The 26,431-nt window shown below is 41.1% G+C and overlaps 1 protein-coding gene across 2 annotated transcripts in view; it reads left to right on the top strand.

The window, feature by feature from the left end:
• The window catches only part of LOC135482652 (uncharacterized), a 63,961-nt gene extending 42,102 nt beyond the window's left edge, over window positions 1-21,859 (top strand). For both annotated transcript variants that reach the window (XM_064762899.1, XM_064762900.1), the window contains 10 exons: window positions 120-228; window positions 1,956-2,076; window positions 2,623-2,737; window positions 5,126-5,224; window positions 5,651-5,755; window positions 6,288-6,381; window positions 11,990-12,343; window positions 13,547-13,979; window positions 14,235-14,323; window positions 15,444-21,859. In XM_064762899.1, the coding sequence (XP_064618969.1) occupies window positions 120-228; window positions 1,956-2,076; window positions 2,623-2,737; window positions 5,126-5,224; window positions 5,651-5,755; window positions 6,288-6,381; window positions 11,990-12,343; window positions 13,547-13,979; window positions 14,235-14,313 (1,509 nt within the window). In that variant the 3' untranslated portion in view covers window positions 14,314-14,323; window positions 15,444-21,859. The remainder of the gene's footprint in view (window positions 1-119; window positions 229-1,955; window positions 2,077-2,622; window positions 2,738-5,125; window positions 5,225-5,650; window positions 5,756-6,287; window positions 6,382-11,989; window positions 12,344-13,546; window positions 13,980-14,234; window positions 14,324-15,443) is intronic.
• Window positions 21,860-26,431: the final 4,572 nt, after the last annotated feature.

Below are 26,431 nucleotides of genomic sequence, written 5' to 3'. Positions count from 1 at the left end.
TTATAAAATCTGATCGCTGTTGAGACCATGTTCATCTTTGCGATGCCTATATCATTCTATAACCCAGGTTATTTTTCCTTTTAGAAAATGAAATGTCATCTTCCACATCTATTTTACAGCCCGCTGAAGAACAGGATCCAGAGGCAGAGGAAGAATACCAGAAACAACTAGCAAGGTTCCACGATGACAGTAAAGTGTATGGACTTCCCAACTACCCCAAACTTACAGGTTTGTGGACTTCCTTGTTTTCACCGGCTCGACCATTGGAAAGGGCTTGTCTGCAGAATAATTGAAAAACTACGATGAGTATCGCCATCAAACTTTCTGGATTGGTGGGAAATAAGTATATCAAGAAGCCTATTTATTTCTGGCTTTATAAACTGTTATTTTGAAGACTTAGTTTCACTCTTGAGAAGGTGTTCTCTGTGACCGAAAATAGATCAGACCAGATCACCCGTGCAACGTCACGATAAACCTATCAAACCCCGCGCATCGCATGATTGAGTGCATTAGTATTTTGTAATGAACTATTCAAATTTGAGGTCATGTCTCCATATTTCTCAATGCTGATTGGACGAATGGTAGCGGGAATTCCCCTCTACAACCACGTGAAGAAATCCCAAGTGCAGGATCAGATGTGCGATTGAATGTTTGACAGGACTCACATTTCTTGTTTTCTTGCTGAAATTCCATCTAAGTCGGTAATAAATGTAATTCGCTAAGATTCTTCAAATGGTGATGAAATAGAAAGATATTAATAGGCATAGTTGGCATGTTAGTCCTGTCAAACATTTGAATATAAGAGCTCATTACTGCGTAATTTGCACCGTGGTTTTGAGAAGAAAAAAATGCTGACTTCATCCTCAAGCACTGGCGGCTGATTTTTCCCCAAGATGGAACAAAACAAGATCATCTTTTTCGGATGGCAGTTCAAGCTCTTTCTTGCTGTCAATGTGCATCCAAAATATGTTCAATAAATCAAAAATCTTATGAGGATTGTCTTTGTGTGGATGTTATTTATGTGTCTGATGATTTCGGTAGTGCATTGCAAGCTGTGCACCCGGGGCTGTGTATTAGTGTACTGAAAACTGGCCCCTGGTTGCGTTTGCCAGGTTGCCTTGCCGACTTACCGGCTGATGAGACGATGTCAATATTTTGTCGATAATTCCACTTGTTGATTTGCGTCAATAACAGTTATGCAGATGAAAATTACGCAGTCCCTTTGTGCTGACTGTAACACTATTGTGGGCATGGGAAGTCTGCAAATTGATTGATAAGTCAGTTCTAGTTGAGAATGCTGTTCCAATTCCTCCCCTTGGTAATCACTTCAATTTTACGACTCTTGATTCGGTGAATGTTAAGACATCGTTTACCGTGGTGTCATCTCACAACATGTTAATGTAAAACCACAGGGGCTGTCTCATGTGATGTTGAACAATTCAGAAATGTTATACTAATTAGACGTTTATCTATATCCATCATGCTGAATTCCTGGTGCTGGTGATAGGTCACTTCCTCTCTCCTCACACAATGGCTGAACATTTTGCTCCCGTCCTATGCAGGATGCTGCCACTCTTATGAGGTAGCAACAATGGGCCAATCAGAATCTTCAGAGGGGTTAAATAACACTAAAATGTTATTTACATAATAAAGCATTGTCTCTGATTGGTGCGGCAGTGAAATTGTGATGTGTGATTACCTGTCAGTCCTGGCATACTGAGGTGATAGAGACAGAGAGTGCGACTCTTCTTGATAACGTAGGTTTTCTCCTACAGTGCAACAGCAACTCATCTGGATATTGTCTAAACAGCCAAGCATAAGCAAAGTTTGCTCTCGAATCAATCACTATCTTTCAGTGTCCTTTGTGAAGTACATCTAGTGTGGCCGAGCACAAAACACCAGCTCAGATGCCAGTCCCTCTGTTACACATATCGACTGTTGTTTCTATTTTTCAGGACAATTCATAAAGCTGACCATTGACCATCCTCTCCAGAAGGACGGCTCATTTTGGGCGTGTTATGCTTGTGAGAATACGGAGCAACAAGAGGAGATCAAGAAATTCAACGATGACCTTATGTAAGAATTGATTCTATCAAATTCAGTGTGTGATTAATGATGAATTTGCTTAGAATAAGATTACTAAATAAATTGTTCCCAAAATAGTTCTTATCCCTATTGGATCATCCATAATTGCTCACCTGCTGCATTTATCAACCCGTGAAATGGGTGAATGTTTGTTTTGATGAATCTGTGTTTGTATAATTTTAGCAGTGCCGTAGTTTAAGACTTGTTTCAATTATTACCAAACATTTCCACTAAGATGATAAATTGTTGGTGAATATTTATTTGATAGTTATAATATGATTCTCCTAATCAGGAGCTGTTGAAACTAATTAGACATAAGAACCAGAGGCTTAAGGTCTATGTTACGATATGAATACTCCCGAGGAATGGAGCTTAATTGAGTGACTCCCAAGAGAGTTTTGTTGTCTCAGCATACCCCAAACACCGATTGTTTCATTTGAAATGACTGCTCTATAAAATCATACACATGAACGGGAATGTAAATGATTGGTGTTTATTTTATGTTTTCTTTATTTTTGTGATTTAATCTTGCTCCAGGGAGTCCGTGCCATATGCTAATCCCTGCACCAACCTACAAATGGGTTCCTTGATTTTGGCTAACTTCAAGAAAAAGTGGGGAAGGTGTCGAGTAATTGAGAACAGTGAACAGGCGGTATGTAGCTATTAAGTGGTCTGATGCAGGAAGTTTCATGCCAAATTTTCTGATCAGTGCAATCTAAATTGTACATAACTGATTTTATTGTATACCGGGTATAGTTTTGGACCATCACTGTATGATTTGATGGCAGGCATGTGAACTTGTTACAGATTTTACAATGTAAGCAATGTATGTGAAGAGATACTGCACTTATAAATGACTTGCAAATTGATTCAATACAAAATTGAAATAGCATCGATTTGTCACCCTCATGATGTTGTGAAGTGGCATTGTTGCACCGAATCTGATGAAATAAATTATAGTTCAGTACAGTGAGGGAAAGGAATATGCAACAGAATGATGTTCCTAAAAAAAGATTGTTGGCTGGAAAATTTGTGGTGAATAGATTTGAGATGATTTGTTATGCTCTATTCCATTTTGGCTCTTCGTAGGAGAGTCTATACAATAGCGCAGTGTCCGTCGTCCGTCGTCGTCATCATCTGTATCCTGTTTCAAAAACAGTGGCACATTTCTTAACCACATGAGCTATGAACTTGAAACTTTGTACACAGCAACCCCCCAGGTCTCAGGTGACCTCTGACAATGAATTTTGGACCGATCTGATTCTTGACTTGGCCACCAGGTGGCCAGAAGTGGAAACCTAAAAAGTGTGATATCTTGCTTAATAATGACTTGTTTTCAGTGATATTTTTATGGTAGGTACTCCGAGAAGGTTACATCACATATCCTACGGGTTTTTGATTTGACCTAATTTTCAAGGTCACAGAGGTCTAATGGAGTGAATTGGTCGTTTGAGTGTAACTATGGCACGTTTCTTAACCGCTAAAGCTAACTTGAAATTTGGTACATATGACTCTGTATGTCATGTAACCTCTGACACCAAATTTCGGTCTGATCTGATTCTCGATCTGGCCACCAGGGGGCCAGAAGTGGAAACCTAAAAAGTGTGATATCTCTCTTATGAGTCGCTCCTTTTCGATAACATTTTTATGGTAGGTTCTCCTAGCAAGGATGCATCAAATATCATCCTTTTTAGCTCACCTCTTAGCAGAGGTGAGCTTATCCCATACCGTGGCGTCTGTCGTCCGTCGTCGTCGTCGTCGTCGTCGTCCGTCGTCCGTTAGCAGGGCACGTTTCGTAACTGTAAGAGCTATTGAGTTGAAACTTGATACACATGTACCCTTATGTAATGACACCTTGGAGACCAAGTTTTGGTCCGATTCGTTTCATGCTTTGGCCACCAGGGGGCCAAACGTTAAAAGTGAAAATATGCAATATCTCCCTTAATAGTAATCGGGAAATTTTGAAAAAAATATGGTAGGTACTTCTAGCAAAGGTGCATCATATATCCTCCGGGTTTTTGATTTGACCTCCTTTTCAAGGTCACAGAGGTCAAATGGTGTAAATTGGCCGTTAGGATGTAACGATGGCACGTTTCTAAACTGCAATGACTATTGATACCAAATTTGGTACACATTTACCCCTTAGTCAGGTGATCTCAGGGACTGAAGTTTGGTCCAATATGATTCACCACTTGACCACCAGGGGGCAAAATCCAAAAACCTTAAAAATGTGATTATTCCTTAACTTCTTGCCCGATTGCCACCAATTTGATATCATGGGTACATCTAACCACCATACAGTATATGTCACACAGGTTTTTAATTTGACCTTCTTGTCAAGGTCACAGAGGTCAAATGGCGTAAATTCGCCGTCAGGCCGTAACTATGGCACGTTTCTTAACTGCAATGACTATTGATCACAAATTAAGTACCCCTTGGTCAGGTTATCTCAGGTACCGAAGTTTGGTGCGATCTGATTTGCCGTTTGGCCTCCAGGGAGGGGGCCAAATCCTAAATTCTTCAAAATGCCATTATTCCTAGTAATGACTTGCCCGATTGGCACCAATTTTATATCATAGGTACATCTAATTCTAACAACCATTCAATGTGTCACCCGGGTCTTCTTTGATTTGACCTACTTTTCAAGGTCACAGAGGTCGAATGTACTGTAAATTGGCCATTTTGGGGAAATTGTAATTGCTTGGACCTACATCAAACCTAACACTACATGACACAATACCATGCTCTTTATCCATCTTTCCTCCACATGAGGTGAGCACAATGGCCCTGGCCATTTCATTTTATGATTGACCTACTTTTCAAGGTCATTTATTAGTGACTTGTTTTCAATGATATTTTTATGGTACTTACTCAAAACAACGATACATCACATGTCGTACCGACTTTTGTTTGACCTATATACTATACATGTAGCATGTTTCTTAACCAGGATGAATTCCTAACCACCAAATATCTATACGGTTAGCACAATGACCCCTGGCCGTTTCATCTGTGTGTTAACATTGTTGTTTTGTTTCAGAAATGTAAAGTTCGGTTCCTGGACACTGGCATCAGTGCACGACTGCAAAGATCACAATTGAAATATCTACCTAGTTCATTCTTCAGTTCCACACACCAGGTATGGGGATAGACGGTGTCAGATGCCATGGTCACCTTTCGTACAGCCGCCTTTCAACTGACTAAATAGCATTCATACAGTATCTTAAAAATTGTCTGGCATCGCATTTCGGGAGTAAACCAATCAGTATTGATGGTTATAGCATCCGCCTAACAGTTGGCTGGTCCTGGGCTCAAGTCCCAGGTCTACAGGCTAACCAATAAAAATTTTTTTAGTAATGTTGATTTTTGTGAAAAAAGAATTTACGCTAAGAAATCCACGAAAATATAACTTCTGCGAAAGTTGGTTAAGAGTTCAGATTAAAAAACCTTAGCTAAGAAGTGTTGTACTCAACCGAGTACACTTTATGTTCAGACATAAAATAATCTATTTTTCTTTCATTTCAAATATACTAATTGCTTCTAACTCTCCCTGTATGTATTCCAGGCTGTTCATTGTAGCATTTACCAGGGTGACATTGCTGCTTTCTCTAAAGATGCAGTGAAGAAGTTTGCTGATCTCACTCATGGCAAGGAGCTCACAGCACAAGTTGTAAGTACTCAAAATCAGGATCCGGTATTAAAAAATGATTCATACAACTATCATCAAAATATAATAGGCAAACTCGCTTGCATATTTTTGCTATTATCAACCAACTGATATATGTGTTGATCGCTGACTATTATAAGTTAACTCATCAGGCCAGAGACTTAAGTGCATCTAATTAAAACTCTTTCCATGCAGATTTAATTTTGAGTTTGGAACCAAAAACCAAAAGATTTTTAGCTCAGTTGATGAAAGTCAGCAGAGCTGGTAAAATAACTATTCAGAAGAGTGTCTGTCCCTCCATCCATCAACATGGGTGCACAGGGCTGCCAACTAGTACAATTTTGGCCTATTAATACGATTTTTCATCAAAATCCAGGTCAAATACGCTACTGGTCATGCACGTGTATTAAACCAATCAGCACGCGGTTGTTCACGAAAATAGTTCGGTTTGAGATCAATGCGTGGTCTCACCATACCAGTTGAATGGTATTTTCCATTTAAGATATAATTTGATGTTGATGTTTGCCAATTTCAGCTAAGGAAGGATGGTGATTTCTTGTATGTCAAGCTTTTCTGCGACTCTGATGTTGACGACCTCATGGATATAAACAATCTTGTACATGAAGAAGGTAAGGCAAATATAGGGGCTTGAAGAAATTCTGAATACTGTAAACCGGGAATATTCTGCCTTCAAAAAGCAGTGCTTTGAAGCTGGACTGGCTTTGGTAGATGAATATTTCTTTCACCCATTACGAACTGTAGGCTTTCCCCCCTTTATAATCCGTCATGAGCCTTTTGGTGAGGTCTTGTACCTTGTCCCCATCAGTTAGTGTCAGTATACAATGTACTTGTACATGGTTGGAGGTCACTTATCCATCCCCGATTTTTCACAAAGCCAACTGTCCTTCCGCTCAATCGGATCAGGTAATGGCCCTATGCAAAAGTTTCCGATACGCATTTCCTTCTTCAATTTTCTCCTGTGCTGCATCAAGTTTCAGTGCTATGTCCACCGCACAGGCAGCAAACACCAGGGCCGCAAGTTCATCTTTTATGGTTGGGGCATCTTTTGACTAATGACGTGGGCGCTGGGTCAAGACTGCAATGCTTTGACTTCATCGCCTTGATCACTTTGGCAACATATTGTTCGTCCACCTCCTTGAACATGGATAGAGAACTTTGCACATTGTATTGTTCACTTCAGGCCTTGTCAACGTCAATTTGGGCAAGTCTTTTTACGTTTTTTAGTTTTGGCCTCCTTGTGGCCAAGTCAAGAATCAGATCAGATCGAAATTCGTTGTCCGTGGTTACATGACATAGGGAGCCATGTGTATCACATTTCAAGTTGATGGCTTTTGCGGTTAAGAAACGTGCCATAGTTAACCCATAAGTGCGCAACCATTTTCTGCCCCCAAACCCCTTTCGTGCGCAAGCCTATTACCTGGCATCACGGCATAAATTGATGCCAAATACAAAAATGAGGAAAAAAGGACTTTCTGACAACGACAGACCCTACAAAGTGTATATATTTAGAAAGAGTATAAAAGGGGCTTTCTGAATCTGTAAAGAAAATAAGGGAAATATTTTTTACATGAATGTAGGTGGAGGTAGACTTGACAACTTGAAATCAGGGGGAAAAAAAAAAAAAAAGTTCCCATTTCTGAGTGCAATAAAAAATTTTTATTGATACAGAATGTTAGAAGTGAAGTATGCTGCTTTCAGAGGCATCTCTTTGCTACACAATACAGAAAAAATATTTGGAAAATATCCAATAACTTTACTACAGCAGACTTTTAAAAATTATATGGCAGTCCAATTTTTCCCTGAAAAATTGTCAAATTTACCTGTAGTTAGTTGCTGAAAGAAAAATGCCTGGAAACCATTCTGGAAAACATACACACACACTGAACTGCAGCACAAACATCTACGTAAAGGAAAAAGCCGGACAAAACACCGCTATTTAGCCTGAAAAAAACACAGAAATACACACTCTTCAGCGTCATCCAACTCCCACAGTATCCCTTGGCAACCATGAACAGGATCCTGGACAAATCATGGCTTAAATCGGCGAAAATTCACGAAAATTTACAGAAGTTTTACTCAAAAGATCGGCAGGACGGCCATGCTGAACTTAGACAATGGTGTCACGAAGGGATTTCCCGGGGAATTCCCTTTAGCGCGGTAAATTCGAACTGTTAAAAACGATACGGGGAATTCCGTATCCATGCAATTTCAGCCTATGTTTGGTCTACGGCGTAGGCCGTAGCCATGCACATATGGGTTAAACTCAAATGGCCAATTGACACCATTTGACCTCTGTGACCTTGAAAATTAGGTCAAATCAAAAACCCGTATGATATGTGATGTATCCATGCTAGGAGAACCTACCACAAAAATCGAAAACGATTCACTCATAAGAGAGATATCACACTTTTTAGGTTTCCACTTCTGGCCCCCCCCTGGTGGCCAAGTCAAGAATCAGATTGGACCGAAATTCATTGTCAGAGGTCACCTGACCTAGGGGGTCCTGTTTACAAAGTTTCAAGTTCATAGCCCTAGCGGTTGAGAAACATGCCAGTGTTTTTGTACAACGACGACGGACACTGCGGTGTTGTATAGACTCACCTAGACGGTGAGCCAAAAAAGACAGGGGCATAAAAGCTGCCAATCTTTACCAAGATCATCAACCTGTCTCTTTCATCAGGGATCTTCCGAGGAGTGGAAGGAGGCCATTGTTGTCCCACTTCTCAAGAAGGCATCTTTAGATGCCGAGGTGTTAAAGAACTTTAGACCAGTCTCTAACCTTAGCTTTCTTTCTAAGGTCCTGGAAAAGGTAGTTTCGAAACAGCTTATGGAACATATACGAACAAATGGGTTGCAGACAAGGTATCAGTCGGCCTACAGGGAAAGGTATAGTGTCAAAACTGCTCTCCTACGGGTCCATAATGACATCGCCAGGGCACTGGGATCGAGGAAATGTGTACTTTTAGTACTCCTTGATCTCAGCACTGCCTTTGACACTGTCAACCACGAGATACTCATACGTCGTCTCCAAGCAATGGGTGTCGAGGGGATTGCGCTGTCTTGGATACGTTCCTACCTGACAAACAGGTCACAGCGTGTTCGCATTGGTACAGAAACATCAAGTCCGGTGGGCTTGAGTTGCGGTGTTCCACACGACCCGTTCTTGGACCGGTTCTTTTCTCCCTCTACACAAACCCCTTGGCTGGCATTCTCGAACGTGGTGCAGATGGCAACCACGATGGGGGCTACCACTTGTATGCCGACGATACTCAAGAGTACTTGGCTGTTCTTCTGTCAAATGCATGTGCCGCTGTAGAGACAATTAGTGGAAGTGCAACTGACATTAGCCGATGGCTGGGCGAGAATGATCTCACATGCAATAATGACAAGACTGTGTTCCTGTTTATACGATCAATGTACACTCGCTCCTTGCCGGATATCCAAGGAATCAGAGTTGTGGAATTGTGTTGTTGAGCCATCTGACTGTGCAAGGAATCTTGGAGTGATTTTTGACAGCCTGTTTACTTTTAAAGGCCATATATCAAGGTTTGAAAACATGCTTGATACTCATGAAATATGTTGAGGGTTAAAAAAACAAGATCCCAGACATTAAAAAAATTCTAATAATAAAGTCATTATTTAGTTATTTCAATTTTCAATTTTAAACTATTTGAATTTCCCACCACACACAACTTTAGATTAGTTCCACATGTGGCCGCTAGGGATTTTTTGATGACGTAGATCAGGTCAGTCAGAACAAAGCAAGATGGCTTCCGCATACAGTTCAGAGAGTGAGAGCAGTGAATTTGAGGATGTTTTGGTCGATACAGAAGGATATTTAAACGTTGAGCCGTACATGTTCGAGCCATTAATATCACTAGATCATAATGAGAGTGATCATTCGGACGAAAGTGATTAGAATTTGTGGTTAATCAATTTGCAGACCTGCCGATATAGCAAAGAAGACATTGATAGACGGTTGCAGATGCATAACATGTATGATTTTTGAACAGACTAATGTTGCACAATATTGTTTCGCCTCGTCAGTGTTGTATCGCCAGTTATGTCATGACGCTGAACTACTATTGAAAAGTGACGGTATTATGCACAATCATCTTGACGTGACGATATAATGCCGTGCAACGTTAGATAGGCCTAGATGTCAGATGACAATAATCTGTCATTGACAGTGGCTGTCACTGACACTGACCTGTGTCGCTGTCACCTTGCTATGGCTGGAACACAAGAAGACACTATGCGGTATCACAGGCCCCAATAGGGCCTACACATTATGTATAACAACCGACCTCAGCAGCCTCGGGCATAAAAATGCAATTGACATGGTTGGAACAGCTGTTTTTAACAAGTGGCATTTAATATTCAGTTGGATGCAGATATCCGGCTTCATGTGATAATCCGTATCGATAAAGTGATCACTGCAAAGTTTGGCCGAAGGCCCAGGCTTCCAACACTCCAAACGTTTGCACTTCCGAATCTACAGCTTCCTCCTCTCTCGTTCAACTGGCTTTGGAAATTCATGAAAATGGGTCCCATCCGTCATTCGATTGTTCTTTGTGCTATCCTTGACACAATTCGGAGCCACACAATACACCATAGTGAATGAAACACATTACTTCCAGGTGTGCATAATTAATTAAGGCCCTCCTGCTTTTATGATTGCATGACATGTACAGATGACCTGATCTACATCACAACTTTTGCTGAACCCGCCGCCTGGCTCTAACAAGCCAGTTGCTAGCCTGATTAGGTAATCAAGTTGTCAAACACATAATTGGCTATATCTTCAAAATGGATGGAGCTAATTGCATTTGGTTTTCTGTATTGTATAAAGTGTTAGGTACACTTTTGAAATTGTCTTACAGCAGAAAATGGCAAAAAACCTTGATATATGGCCTTTAAGCAGCATGTCTCCTCCACAACGTGCGAATATGGCACTACACAACATAGGCAAAGTCAGGAGGTATCTCTCAGCAGATACAACTCGCTTGTTCACCCAGCTTCTGGTAACCTCGAGACTGGATTTCTGTAATTCCCTACTTGTTGGTCTCCCCGCAATCACAGTGGGGCCATTGCAGAACGCTGCTGCTCGTCTGGTAGTCAGATGCCGGAAGTCGGTGCATATAACTCCAATTCTCCGTGAACTGCACTGGTTGCCGGTAGCACAGCGAATTCAGTACAAGGTTCTCATAATGGACTTTCCATCTTATATTTCCGAGCTCATTGTCATGCAGTCTCACTCGTTTGACCTGCGATCGCAGGGGTGTGTCAGGCTGCGGGTGAGTCCAAAGCCGGTTGTACCATCATACGGTGACCGGGCTTTCTCTCTCGCAGCCCCACAGCTCTGGAATGCTCTACCCGAACGACTGAGATTGTGCGACAACCTTAACTCATTCAGAGTCCTTCTGAAAACTCACCTCTTTCGGGAGGCCTTTGGATGAGTTGGTGTTTCCATTGTAAAGCGCATTGAGCGGACAATTGTCTGGATACTGCGCTATATAAGCATCATTTATATATATATATATATTTATACATTTCTTAACTGAATGACTGTAGACCTGAAATTCTGTTTGTGTGTACCCTTGTATGTCAGGAGATCTCAGGGGATTAAAGTTTAATCTGATGTGATTGCTCACTTAGCCACCAGGGGGCCCAAATTCTGAAAAGTGCTATTATTATTCCTTTACTGCTGGCCAGATTGGCATGAAGTTTCTATGATGAGTACATCTTTAAGACAACACATGATACTAGTATGTAACCAATTGAATTTGATTTAATCAATCTCAAGTTCACACTTTTGTAATTGTAATAGCATATCTCTTATCCAAAGTTCAACTGGTGAGCACAGTGACCCTGGCCGTTTCGTTTTGAATTGAACTAGCCCTGTATACACGAAAGCATAGCTTGAGAAAAATGTGGTTAACCCTGGAACTTGTTGCCAAATTGAGAGAGCTTACCCATGAATCATGAAAAAGCTACTTAAATGGCATGATTACATGTTACAAGTGATACAAGAAACAGACCAAAGTCTTGCAGATATCCTGATATAGTGTTAATTGCTGCTCCAAGGCCACTCACAGTGTGTTGTTGAAATAGAATGGATACTTGGTGTCTCCTTGAAGGTTTGAGGGATACATTCATCTGCAGTCAGTAGTAATAGTTTGTTTTATTATCTTACCTAGCTCTTTCTTTTTGCAGAGAAAAAGAAGAAAGGGAAACGTACACCACGAACTTCGCCAAGACAAGATGCTCGTTGTGGTTACGGTGGCACTGACCAAGAATACACACAGCAGGGTCGAGGCCCGCCAAAGATCCTCCAACCAGTTATGCCATTTGGTGCTAATCCTCAACTATATCAGCGCCAAGGCCAGCAGGCTCGAACCCGAGGCCCTGTGGTCCCTGATGGTGTGCCCCAGTATAATCCTGGGGTGTTCCAGTGTGAGAACTATGGCTTCAAACCTGGTTCTGGTCCAGTGTATATGGTGCCCTCAATGGGACAGCAGCAAAATGATGCGGCTGATTGGCCATCAGAGGGAGAAACTAATATGATGGGTAAGTCTATGTTCTAGTAGCCAGGTCTTTATACTGGAAAGTCAATGTTCTAGCCAGGTCTTACTGAAAATTCTTTTTTCTAGCCAGGTCTTTATACTGGAAATTCTTTGTTCCAGCGAGGTCTAACTGGAAAGTCTATGCTATAGCCAGGCTTAGTGGAAAATCAATGTTCTAGCCAGGTCAACGGAAAAGTCTATGTTCAGCAAGGTCTGATGGAAAGTCTTTGTTCTAGCCGGGTCTAATTGGAAAGTCTATGTTCTAGAAAAGTCTCACTGGAAAATTTATGTTCAAGCCAGGTCTACCTGAAAAGTCTTAGTTCTAGCCAGGTCTAAGTGGAAGGTCTATGTTGTAGCCAGGCTAACTGAGAAGTCAATGTTTTAGCCAGGTCTAATGGGAAAGTCTAGGTTTTTGCCAGGTCTAACGTGAAAGTCTTTGTTCAAACCAGGACTAACAGGAAATTCTTTGTTCTAGCCAGGTCTAATTGAAAAGACTATGTTCTAGCCAAGCTAACTGAAGTCTATGTTCTGGCCAGGTCTAACTGAAAAGTCTATGTTCTGGCCAGGTCTAACTGAAAAGTTTTTGCTCTAGCCAGGTCTAACTGGAAAAAAGGTACTGTTGAGTGTATATAAGGGAAACCGGTATGGGCAGCCAAATCAATGTGGATATTACAATGAAATTTACAACAAAAAGAACAAAATCATGTAAAAATTCATATTGATGATAAGACCGGTACAACATTTTTGATTAACAATCATTTTGTTGGGTAATGACAGTTTTCTCCTTGCAAATTAGTGGTGTTTTAAATTGTCTTGTCTGCATAAGTGATTGACCATTTCATTTGTTAATTAAATCCTTAAAGCCAATTTCTTACAAGCAATACAATGCCCTTCCTGACTCCTGTGCCTCAGTCGGTGTCAAAGTAATTGATGCTTCATCAAGTCATACGCAAGTCCTATTGCAGGCTCTGTTGTCCACCTGTTCATCAGGCCAAATCTAGCTAACTGATATGTGCCAGACTTTTAAACAGGAAATGAGAAGGTGTATTTTCACTGCCCAGAATATGTCAACAGTAGGCTGGTCTTGCGAAATCCCCTTTAATGTTTTTAATACTGGGTAGCTTGTCAGATGATATAGTTTGTGAGGTTCTAGGGGCAATTTTTGGAGGTAAAGGTTGGGTTGAAAATAAGGTGATGATATTTTCAGATGAGATGTCTCCTCGTGAGTATGGCTTCAATGAGTCTGAGGATGGGAGCAGAGGATATTCTGGTGGGGACGCCCGTTTGAGTGGTGATGTCCGGCTCGACCAGACATATCAAAGTGATGGCTTGGACCAACAGAATGGGGAGCAGAGGAACGAGGGGAGTCCTGGCGACGAGGAGAACAGCAGCTGGCGGAGAAATGATGGATATCGGCAGCGAGACCGTGGGACCAGGGGCAGGGATGACCTCTATGATGGTGGGAGGCGCAGAGATGATGTGCGTGATGGGTATGGTGGTTATCGTGATGGCGGACGAGACGGGTATGAAGGTGGTGGCAGACGGAATGATGGAAATCGGCGAGACAATAGGCAGGGAGGGCGGAGAGACAATCGTCGAAGTTCGTATGGCAACTCTCGCAATAGTGGCAACAATAGAAGGTAAATATTTTAATCTTTCAGTTAAATTTTGGATCACAAGTGTTATTGAGTACATCTACATACATTCAGTAGGTTATCTGATTTTAGGAAAAATCTTTAAAACTATTTCAAAGTATTTACGAGGGACAGTCTCTCTGCTGTGTAGATGGAGTACATCAGCTACTTGCCCATCAACAATCCCTGGTGGCTAAACTAGTAATATTTGTTCTTATTTTAATCAGATGTTTAACTTAGTGTTGTGTTTGATGTTTTCAGGCAATCCTATGAGGGAGCACAACGTGGCTGTTTTAAATGTGGAGATCCGAGTCATAGGAAAAGAGACTGTCCTGCCTAATGCACAATAGGTAACTGCATTTTTAGCTCACCTCCGGAGAGGTGAACTTATCTTATGGCGCAGCGTCCGTCGTTGTTGTCGTTCGTTAGCAAGGCACGTTTTGCAATTGCTGGAGCTATTGACTTGAAACTTGGTACATATGTTCCCCTAGGTAATAATACCTTCAACCCCAAATTTCCGTCCGGTTTGATTCCTGATTTTATCACCAGGTGGCTTAAACTGAAAAACACAAAAAGTGCTATATCGCCCTAACTAAGGGCGCGATCATCACAAAAAAATTTTCAACGTTAAATGTAGTGACGATGCATGACATATCACGCGGGTTTTTGGTTTGACCTACTTTTCAAGGTCCAATCTTGGTACATATGTAGCCCTTGCAGACTAAATTTTAGTCCAGTTCGATCCAGGTGGCCAAAATCAAAAACATTGAAACGGCTTGATAAGTGGTAAAAATCTTTATCGTATGACTTGAAACTTGATACATGTGACTCTGTGATGACACCTGGGAGACCAAAATTCAGTCCGGATATTGCCACCAGGTGGCTAAAACCAAAAAGGCAAAAAGCGCTATTTATATCCCTTACTTAGGGCACCGTTATCACCAAATTTTTATCGTAGATACATAAAATGACAATACATGACATGCCTACTTTTCAAGGCCACAGAGGTCAAATAGCATAAATTCCCTGATGGTGGCACGTTTGGTAACTAGTGGAGCTAGACTTGAATTTGGTACATATGCAGCCCGATGTTATGAAATCTTGTAGACTAAATTTCAGTCGGTTGGATTCCTTGTTTTGCCACCAGGAGGCTAAAATCGAAAACAAAAACATGTCTGTGAGGGAGGTAAGCGCAATGGCCCTGGCCATTTCATTACAATAATCATTAAAACACAATGTCTCATATAAACAGAAAAGTCAGTATTCATTTCGTCATATTCTCAATGATTCAGGCTCTGGAGCATAAACAGGTGATTCGGGATGCAACACTGGAGCCACAGGCGGAACGCAGAAATTACGGGAGCAGTTTGTTTCTCCGCCAAAATTAATGTATTGACTGCTGATCGGACCTAATTCAGTAATTGACCAACAAAAATTTGTTCAAAGGCCTACTCTTTATTATCTTTTCAGAGATGATGTATATACAAACCCTAGTTTGGAATGTATTGCCGAGCTGGCCATCGTAGACGTGTGTTCAATTTCTTTCTCAATGATGATGATCTGCAGAGGACCAGTAGCAATAGCTGCACAAAGAACTTGTTGACCATTGTCAGCCTCACCTCTGTTATTCTTTATTTACTACATGCAAACCCCTTTATTTTCACTAGCCTATAATTTGGTTCAAGATGTTCAGAAATGTTGCATATTGCTCTCATATTCACAATTGCTGTTGAATTTTCATCAAACCTACCACAATTCGATTGTTACATCACATCCCAGCTTTTCAATCAATTCAAAAATTCATTCCAACCACAACCGCTCCAGAAAAAGGTACGATGTTCCAGCATAGGTAATTTTACTACACATAATTTACCCAGGGGTTTCGTGCCATTGAAGAAATGTCATGAAAAATGACGTAGCACAAGCTCCAGACGCTCTGTTGCAAGTAGCCTGATCATGACGCCCAGTTAGCATAGGGGCTTATATCCTGCACAAAATCGTCATTTTCTGAAGCGGTTTTTTTGAATTGATTTTAAGCTGCAACATGATGCATGATTTGAGGTAGGTTTGATTAAAATCCGAGAGCAGTTGTGAATATGAGATCGATTTACAACATTTCTGAACATCTTGAACCAAATAAATGATGTTTTCACAGAAGAAGGTACAAATTCAGAAATTTAAGGGTGTGAAAATGTTTTAACCTCATGGTTTTATCATTGGAAAACACACCCATTTGAAAATACACTTAGAATTTGCTTATCACTGTGCCCAATGCTCAGTCCAACTCCTTCAGACTCGGATCTTTGCCTGATGACTCCAACATCACTACACTGTAGAACATGTGAGGGCCGGCTGATATTGTTGCTTGATTAATATCATGAAGGGGTTTGCAGTATTCAGGCTCCAGTGGTTGTACTATTCAATGGGGCCTCGTTCGTACTTGACTTCATTTTGAGTTTTGTCAAAGAGTGATGTGGCTTTCAGTTAATGTTCACACCTCCGTCCCATGTGTCGGGACAGAGGAGTTAACATTAATGCTCGATTTCTTCAGGATACTGTTTTGGTGATAACCACTTTACTCTGCATGTGTTCACATATCACTGTGAAGTGCGTCTGTACTCATTCATGAATTTATATCAATTTTGTTTGTACTTTGTGTTGTGTTGGTTCTTAGTCATGTTAGTGTGAGCTGAACTCAGGATCATGTCGTGTATTAAGTTTGTAGTCATTTGAATGGAGTTAAAACTAATCCGAATCGCAGTGCACAGTTATAAAAGGGAATACATTGCTTCTAATTTCTTCCGTGGGAGGTCGGGTGTTTCCTTTCAAATTTGTATTTTTGCAGAACTGATAATGTCCACATTTTGTGCATAATGTCGGCACCCTGGAGAAACAAAATCCTGAACTCCGAGCATTTAGTTGAATTAGAACTTTATCGCGTCTTTGAAGGAAGGGAGTGCTGTTTTCCAAGACGCTCAAGCGAGGGACTCGGCATTAAGGAATACCAGACGAATCGGAAACTGAACTTGGCACTTAATGCATCAGGATTTTGATTCTCCAGGGTGTGTCGGAGGGGTTCAGTATATAAAGCAAAATTTTTTATTTCAACTGTAAAATTGTGATAGAGTGTGTTGTATATGCAACCAAGAATGAGAAACTATAGTTGTTTTTTAAAGGTGTACACCGTTTGTTATTACTACTGGTCCAGGAAAATAGAAATGCATTTATACACAATGCCGTAAGGCAGTAATCTTGCATGCAACTTGGCTAAAACTATGTATGTAGAGTATTTGTATATCTGTCTTCACAACCGCAATGTTGATGCTTTTATTCAGTACCAATTAAGGGAATTGGAAATTTTCAAATTCAATTACCAATGTTTAATTTTCAATGAACAGCGTAGGCCTTTAAGCTTGTGCTAGACAAAACTTTATTGCACAGCCTTGGAACAGACTGCATCCACTGCATTTGTTGTCGGTAGAATACTGAACTTGCATGTTTTTCAGATAGATTTCACACAAGTTTGAGAAAAGGCTAGCTTCCATGAAGAAGTACACGTGTCGAAATCAAATATCCGTGTTTACCGCCGACCGCTTCAGTGGTCGCTATAATAAACCTTTGTGTGTCTTGTTTGGTATGATCTGGCTCGGCTCTACTGGTGTATAGTGACACAGGCATGTTGTCTGCAACCTACCTACTTGAACTAAGTCGTATAGATGGCGCTGCGGTGGCGGCGAGGACGGAGGTTTTGCCAGATGCACATGGCTGCACAATAATTCCAAAAAAGTCCCCGGTATGGAACAGTTCGAACATGTTATTGCTAGTTTCATTGTTGTATCAGGGTTATAAAAAACAACTCAATGATGTCATGATGTCGCCTCCTTGTAGGACATTGCAGTGCATCGATCTGCACAAAGATGATTGCTGCACGAAAGGCTCATTTGGCATAAATATCAGGCAACGCTGATAAGTCCATCAGTTTGTTAATGATGGAAACTAATTCTGCAGTGTGGAAGGTGACAGGGCAGCCAACAGCTTGGTAACATTGTCTTTAATTACCCACTTGTGGAAGGTGACTGGGCAGCCAACAGCGTGGAAGGTGATTAGGCAGCCAACAGCTTGGTAACAATGCCTCTAATTACCCACTTACTCCTTGAGCCCCTTCGTTTCAAGGTGTTCTCCGGTGTTGCATTTTATATGGCATCATTCATGGCTTTTAACCTGACATCATATGCCGTACATTTTAAGTTAGAATGCAGGCCATGAAAAGTTTGTGCATCAGGCTGTCACCTCTTATACTGCTTTTTCATCTCTGAAGTATTATTTTTCACACCTTCTTTGTTCGGTAAGATATAAAGTTGTCAGTCTTTGAGGAGCTGATGCATTTGTTTATAAGTACTATTCTCCAGGTTTGCATTTACAGTGGAACCTCTCTTAAAGGGACTCTTGCAAGGGTCAAATGTTGTCCTCAGTAGAGAGGTCTCCTGATTACAGAGGATAAATTGAAACAACCTATTTTGGAACCAAAATCAGTGTCCTTAATAGAGAGGCCGACCTTGGCTGAGGGAGTGTCCACTGTATAAATAACTGTCTTTTTTCCATTACAATCATTTGAAGCTATACTCAAATGACTCGTCCCAATTCTGAATCATGTCAATAGCGAAAGGCAACTTTCATATAATATCTGGTATGGTTATGAAATTATCATTATTACGAATGTTAGTTACTACCTTCCTGTATGAAATTCGCAGTAGAACACTCCTTGAAATAGGACAGCACAACTTTTTCATCAGTCCCTAAAGGAGGGTTTTCTTGTTTTCTGTTCCATTGTACATGTATACATGACCTGCCAGAAAATAGCAGTTAACATGGCTGCAGGGCAGTTTACACTAGACACATAAGACGTGCAATAAAAATTTGGCATCAGTAGATCATATCCAGATTGATCGACACACAACAGTACAGTTTGAATTCATATTCATTGCATGCTTAAATAATTGGAAAATTTCAAATTGAGGAACCAACCGACCTTGTCGTTAAAACTGTTTTTCTGAATACTTTTTGGTCTTGTTAGGAGTAGTAGTAGTTAGATTTATAGAGTAGTGAGAGTTTCACGGCCAGCACTTTTGTTCTCTTGATCGAGTTCCTGCTCGGGTGGCTTTTCTTGGGGCATCAGAAAAGCGAACCACATTTTTTTTGAATGTACCTCTTTGCAGAAACTCGGAAATAATTACTGGCGCTGGGCTGGCATTATCTTCTGCTACTTCAAATCGATGTACCAATTTTTATTAATGACATACATCAAGAATTGATAAAGACTAGTCTTTATTAATTCTTGCTTTCATGTATCCTTTTCAAACACGAGCATCTCCTTTATTCTGTGCAGATGATCTACTGTTTGTAGTTTGTTCATCTGTATCAGTGCTTATCTATCTCTCAGAGTTTTCTGTAAAAAAATAAGAATTCGGCATCACAAAACAATACTCAGTGCATTGCTGTAATTGGAAAAAATCTGATCACAAAAATCTGTTATGTTTGAGGTTTTAGATTGCTGTTGTAGGGTGTACTTAAATCTTTTGATATTGTTTTATTCGTCATATCTTTGAGAGCACATGTGGGTTTCAGTATACTTTTTGTTCAGTGATCTGCAGAAAAGGAAAACATCAACTTCCATTTTCATTTAGTTAACTGTCATTCAATGCCACACGAGTGCCAGGTTACTAAGCCAATAGGGGTGAAATATTTGATTATGTATTTTGGAGAGAAATGACCTGAAGTATTTTGAATTTGTCGATCAAGAGGTGTGAATACATTTCTTTTTCATTCTTTGCCAGCTTGGGTTTGTTTTTCTGGCCAGTAAAGTTGATTTGAACATTGAAAGTGCATTAGATTAATCAACAGCAGTTGTCTTACGAAGATCACTTTGGCCATTGTATTAAATTGCATGTCTTGCTCTTGAAAATATTATCTCTTCTATCTTATTGAAAACAAGCTGATAAATGCCTTTGGATATGCATTGAACTTATTTTTATGATAAAAACCCTTTCACTGGAGAGACATTTTTCATTCACCATTGGAATATAATCAGTTTCTTGCGGTGGGTGGGGGGCAGAGTGGTTCTGAAAAATGAAATGAGTTTGTTTCTTTTGGCCTGGCAATCTTTTGCTTGAAGGCTAATAAGAGGATCCCTGTTCCCTTTTATTGGAAAGTGCCTGATGCTACTGCCAGTGGACTGATTATTCAAAAGGGGTCAGATTTACCAAGTATGATAAGAAAACGTTTGGGAAGCTGGACCTGTCGGCACTCGTCTGCTTTGTCAAAATGATATCGCGAATCAACAACAATAAATAACAATTAGCCTTATTGCAGTCTGTTGAGTATCAACTAGGGCACAACTGTACTTTCTTTATTCCTGATGTCTGTTCATTAATGTTTGTTCAACATGATTTCAGAAGTCACAAATGCTCTTACCTTTTAAAGGCCCAGTACTTCTACTAAAAATAGACTTATAATTCAATGAATGGTAAATTGTGAGGCAATCCGGCAAAACCTCAAGGAGAATGTGTGCATCACAAGAAAAACATCCAAAATGTCTGCTTTTGTGGTAAATGTACTTAACCCCTTGAACCCCGAGCTCCCAGACACAAGTGCACCCCCACCCCGGGCTCCTGAACCAAAATTCACAAAAATGGTAAAATGTGTGTAAAATATTCTAGGACATAAATGTATTATTCTTGTATAAAATAAGAGGTAATGATAAGCTCTACTCTATTGTTGCTGTCTAGTTTCCCTGAACTCTCATCCGTTGAACGTGTGTGTGACGAGGGCAATCCAAATGTTTCACAAGCTGTTTCTTTGCAGTCCACAGAAAAAAACATGTAGTGCAGTGTGATTTCTCTCTAAAAATGATGGGAATTTGAGTGCTTAAACAACCTCACGACATTAAAAGATATCACTACCGTAATTTATTTAATTGAAAACTTCAAAAATTATTTTTTTCCAACTTTTATTGAAAATTGTTCTCCTTTCCCAAGCTAGGACGGGCTGGCCAGCTCAGTGAAATGAGAGGCCTGTCTGAATCTCTGTAATTTGGGAAATGGATTCCAGGGTGGTGACAGTCATGAAAAGAAAATGAATTCACTATATTCCTACCTAGTTTGGTAGGGATATAGGTTTTCTTTTTAACCTGTGTCGCCCGATCGGCTTCAATATCATGTAGCATAAAGGTGCTGGGTTGGATAGGTCACCAATTGATATTTGCCCAGATCCCAAAAAACTGTATGACTGCCAGGTGGCCATGATGGGTTTCGCATTCTGGACTGTAACTGCATGTCTAACAAGTGACTTGATGGGTTTCACTTTCCTGTGGCATTATGCAGTGGGAGTTCAGGGGGCTATCTCTTTAGCATTGTGCACTAACTTTGTAATGTGCCCTATATTATCTTAGAATCTGTGCTCGTTCGATCGGATAAGCTACATTTGGTGTTGCCCTTGTTTACCTTTTTTTAAAAGTATCAAAGAAAAAGAAATAAATAAAATAGGTAGCGTGATAAGACCAAATATTATGGTTTGATATGCCAAGTTTACTCCTAATAAAATGTTGGGGTTAAAAGACAGCCTTGTTCGTCTTTCTAGGAATAGACAAAAACGGCTCATAACCCAGGAGTGTCTCTGTTATAACGGGGGTTATATCATATCATAATTTCAATGTGAGCAAATGAACTAATATACTGGATTTACTGGTGGGTTATGTACTGAATTAGCATGAACGTACTGGGCCTCTGCGTGTTAAGCTGCAAGTTAGTTCAATTAGATCTCAAGGTTGTGCTTCTCTTTATTTGTCAACATGTTTTCTATTTGTAATAAAATTATTTTTGTGATATAAATGTATTGTTGTTGAGTTCTTGCCAAGAAATTTGGAATCCAAATTACACTGTAAAATGTCCCGGGCTCCCAGTGTGAATTAAGGCCCAACAAGACCTGACCCAAGATCACGGCACAACTATCAACTGGGGGTGTGAAGAGAATAGCCCACGTGTGTTGCCACTAAGGTGAAATAATAATTAGCTGGGTTTGTGTAAACGAGAGGCAAGATTTTCCCGTTGGTGATTGCCTATGACATCATCGTCTCAACTGATCCCGATTTGCCACAATTAAATGATGTCACAACATCACCGTGTTGCTACCTCCAGGACATTGATTCCTTATGATGCCAGTGAGCATTGACGGGCATGACCGAGCCCCGACGACCAGCCACTCGCGCACCATCCATCCAAATGCAAAACCACCTGTAAACAGGTAATTTGCTAGTTTAACTATAAGTGTAAAAATGGTTCGTTTGATATGTGACATCACATGACGTCTTTACATGAGCCCAAGAAATGGTTAGTCTTGTCCATTCTTGCATTAAAGATGGCTGACCACTAACACAATCACAACTCCAACATTGGGAGGGGGGATAGAAACTGATGAAGTATTTCCTCCCTACCCAGGATAAGCCTCACTGGAAGAATCGTATTGGTCGCTGGCAGAGTATAAAAATTCTTGAATTAGAAGGAGCTGCTCTGAATTTGGGGCTTCATGATGACACAGAGAATTATTATCAGCATACCACTCCAGGCCAGGCATAACAGTTTGCAATACCCGTTTTCTTGTCAACCCCACTCTCATCCTCCAAAGTCAGTTGTACGCTCCTCCCCTCGCACATCTCAGGCGCGGATCCAAGGGGGGGCGCGGCCCCCCCGGCGCACCCCCCCCTAATTCCGGCACGGTGTAAAATTAAAGTGGTGCTTAATATTTGAAGATCAGATGCCAGGAAATCACATGGAGTCTTATCTTAAAAATTTTTCTGTGGGAGGCCCCCCCCCAGACCCCTCGCCGTCGCTTCGCACCTGCGGCGCTCGCAATTCGGGCTTCGCCCTCAAAGTGCACCCCCCCTTTCGAAATATCCTGGATCCGCTCCTGCATCTTACTGATTCTGATAAGTGTTGCACTGAAGTTAAGTTCAGTATGCCCGACTGTGGTTGAGTTACTGAAATTCCTCTCACAAGCATTGCCCAATTTTAGAAGAACCCAAAGCTGACAATGTATTTGAGTATCCTGCTAATCTCCGCTTAGGCTACATTTATCAGATTGAGGCTAAAACACTCCACCGTAGCCTACCTGGCACCTCGCACTTGTGACGTGATGTCGTTTGGCCATTTAACGTTTTTCACATGACATCACAACATGACGTTTTGACGGCCACCTGCCAGTGCATTTCCTTTACGTCATGACCACGTGTGATGGCCAATATGGCAGTGCAAAACAATTGGCAACGTCATCATGTGACGTCAGTGGAGAACCTCGACAGCCCTGCTCTGCACGGTATCCAGTCAAATCGTCCCCAGTAGCAATCGTCCCCGCTCATAGGAGTCAAATCGTCCCCATGTCAAATCGTCCCCGGGTGAAATCGTCCCGGTTTCCGGCGCCAGTGCATGATGGAACCCGGTGGTGTATGGGGTATGGCATAAGGCCAGTAGTGGCATGATATGTCTATTCTATAAGTCTATTCCTGTATAAGGGATGAAATCAGAGGCGGATTTAGAGGGGGGCGGACCCGGCGTACGCCCTCCCTTATTTGAGAAAAATCTTTGAAATTGACCACGAATTTTAGGAAATCGTCATAAGATCGACATAAATATCCGGTAAAAAATAGATGCCCGCCCCCCCTTATTCAGACTCCTGGATCCGCCCCTGGAAATAAAGAAAAATTAGCATACGCAGTGAGTTGTTTAATTAAAGGAAAAGTCGTTCAAATAGCATTTAGCAATGTTTAGTTCACGGACCTGTGAATACTTAGTACGGTATCTTTTAAAGTTCCATGGTGAGTTGATATCACAACCGATCAAAGGGGTCGCTAATTCAATTGATGATGAACACAACCATTCATTATATCAGTGAGTTAATATCACAACTGGGCCTATATTGATCAAAGGGGCCGCTTCAATATGTTAGTGAGTTGATATCACAACTGGGCTTATTGAGCAAGGGGGCCGCAAATTGATGAACACAACCATTCATTATGATCAGTGAGTTAATATCACAACTGGGCCAATTGATCAAAGGGGCCGCTTCAATTAGCTAATTAGGTGAGATGTTGGCGGTCAATGTGTCATAATGAGATGTGTTCCATAAATTAAAGGAAATGCCGCTTCAATTAGCTAATTAGTTGAGATGATGGTCAATGTGTCATAATGAGATGTGTTCACACGGTTAAAGGGTTCAAAACGAAAAATAGTAAATACTAAATGTACATGTATATGTCATCTTAAATGTCCATCATGTACCGTCATTTTGACATTGACTTTGAAACCAAAGATGACTTTGTAAGCTCACCTAGAAAATGTTTCAAACTATAAGCTACTGGTGTGCTAGGGCAGATATCAAATATTGCTCCAAGAAGTTGCCCTGACCCAAAGAAAAGTCAATCCCCTTCGAGCATTACATTTTCTGAAGGCGGTAAAAATTGCCATTTTTGGGAGGGGTGAAACTTCTTATTGTTTGCTAAAACTGTGGGGTTGGATGGAATGTTTTGCCCTGTGTTGTATTCCTGTATTTCCATTTCTATTTAAGTTTATCTTTTTGTCGAATCCCTAACTATCAAGTTAAAGGAGGATTAGGCAGGAGCTAGAGAGACCCCTATCAGCGATTTCGAGTAACTTAATCTTGCCTACCTAGCTCCTGCCTATGGACTCACTTTAAATTAAATAATTCCACATTCAGATACAAGGGGGGTACAGGGGCACCCCTTCGGCACCCCTTCCGGCGCTTTCGAAACCAGAGAATCTAGCCAGAGCTGCGAATCGTCACCGTCAGAAGGCCAGACCACAAGATCCTACCACTCTCGATTTCGAAATTGACGAAACATACGTTCCAGCGACATTCCTTCGTGCCGACATCACCGTAGGCGAGAAACGTCACCTAATATTCGCAACTGACAAGATGGTCCAGCTCCTTTCGAATGCCAAAACGTGGTATATTGACGGGACGTTCAAGTTGGTCAAGGCGCCGTTCATGCACCCAGCTCGCATCCATCCACGCATTCGTGAAGAGCGGAGACAACGTAAAACAAGTACCAGTCGCCTTCATCCTGATGTCGGGGAAACGCAAAAAAGATTACAAGAAAGTGCTCAAGGCCATACGAAGGATGTGCCCGGACAGAAAAGTTGCAAAGATCGTTGTGGACTTTGAAGCGGCGATGTGGCGTGCCATACCTCTCGTGTTCGGCAATATTCGCATCATGGGCTGCTCCTTCCACTGGGCCCAATGCTTATGGAGGAAGGTTCAGGAAATCGGTCTTTCGCCAGCATACAAGAACGATAACGATACCCACAAGTTGCTGAGACAGTTTATGGCCCTGCCGTACCTGCCGCACGCACATATCCAGCCGATGTTCGAAAAGCTCGTCAGGAAGGCCAACACGCCCGCTCTGCAAGAATTCACGGATTACGTTCGCCGCACGTGGATCGCTAACGAACTGTGGAGCCCGCGCACCTGGTCTATCTTCATGGAACCCGTGAGGACGAACAATGACGTCGAAGGATGGCACGGAATGCTAAATCGTCATGCCGCAAAGTCGAATCTCGAATTCTACAAGATGACACGCCTTCTACAAGAGCAGGCCAGTCTCATTGAGATGCAAGTTCGTTTCATCTCCGATGCCAAACTGGAACGCCGCCAGCGAAAGGTCTACAGACAACAACAGGGGAAGATCTTCACGCTTTGGGACGAGTTTATACAGGAAAAGAAGACGGCAACTCAACTCCTACGAAAGTGCTCGCATCTGGTTGCCAGCAATACGGACAATTAAACCACCTGGTGTTACAAAATCGAACGGACACTGGTGCGCCTAACCATAAACTCTTTAACTGAGGAAGACGTTCTTTTTTAATGGTATAATAATGTGTAAATTAATTGATGAATTGGCGACTGAGTTAGAGTTGTACCGTATGCCTATCACTCTATAACTGTACTATCAGTATCAGGGTTTTATATATACTGTACTATTAAAGGTGTTATCTAATATTACATGTAGTAGGCTATAATAATAATAATAATTTTTATTGTACCCCCCATATTTGGGGAAAGAGAAATAACAATACATTTCATAAAATGGTACATGTAACTGAAGAAAACTCTGGTCAAAGCAGATAGGGCCTACATTTATAAAATATGGAAAGTATATTTTTAAAAACTCTATTTAGAGTAACAGCCTATTAATGTACTTGCCTATTAATGTAGTTATCATCTTCTCGTTTGTAATTGTAACGTGACTCGGGTAAACAAAATAAGTGTATGTAATAGGTGTTTTATATGCACAAAGCCCACGTGTTCTGCAATATCATGATGTAGCCTAATTTGCTATTTTTATTTGCCGCAATTGAACAGAAATATGGCGTTCGCCACTATTTTATTGT

This window comes from Lineus longissimus, chromosome 2 (genome assembly GCF_910592395.1).
Source record: "Lineus longissimus chromosome 2, tnLinLong1.2, whole genome shotgun sequence".
Taxonomy (NCBI): domain Eukaryota; kingdom Metazoa; phylum Nemertea; class Pilidiophora; order Heteronemertea; family Lineidae; genus Lineus; species Lineus longissimus.
This window is presented reverse-complemented; position numbering and strand designations above follow the sequence as displayed.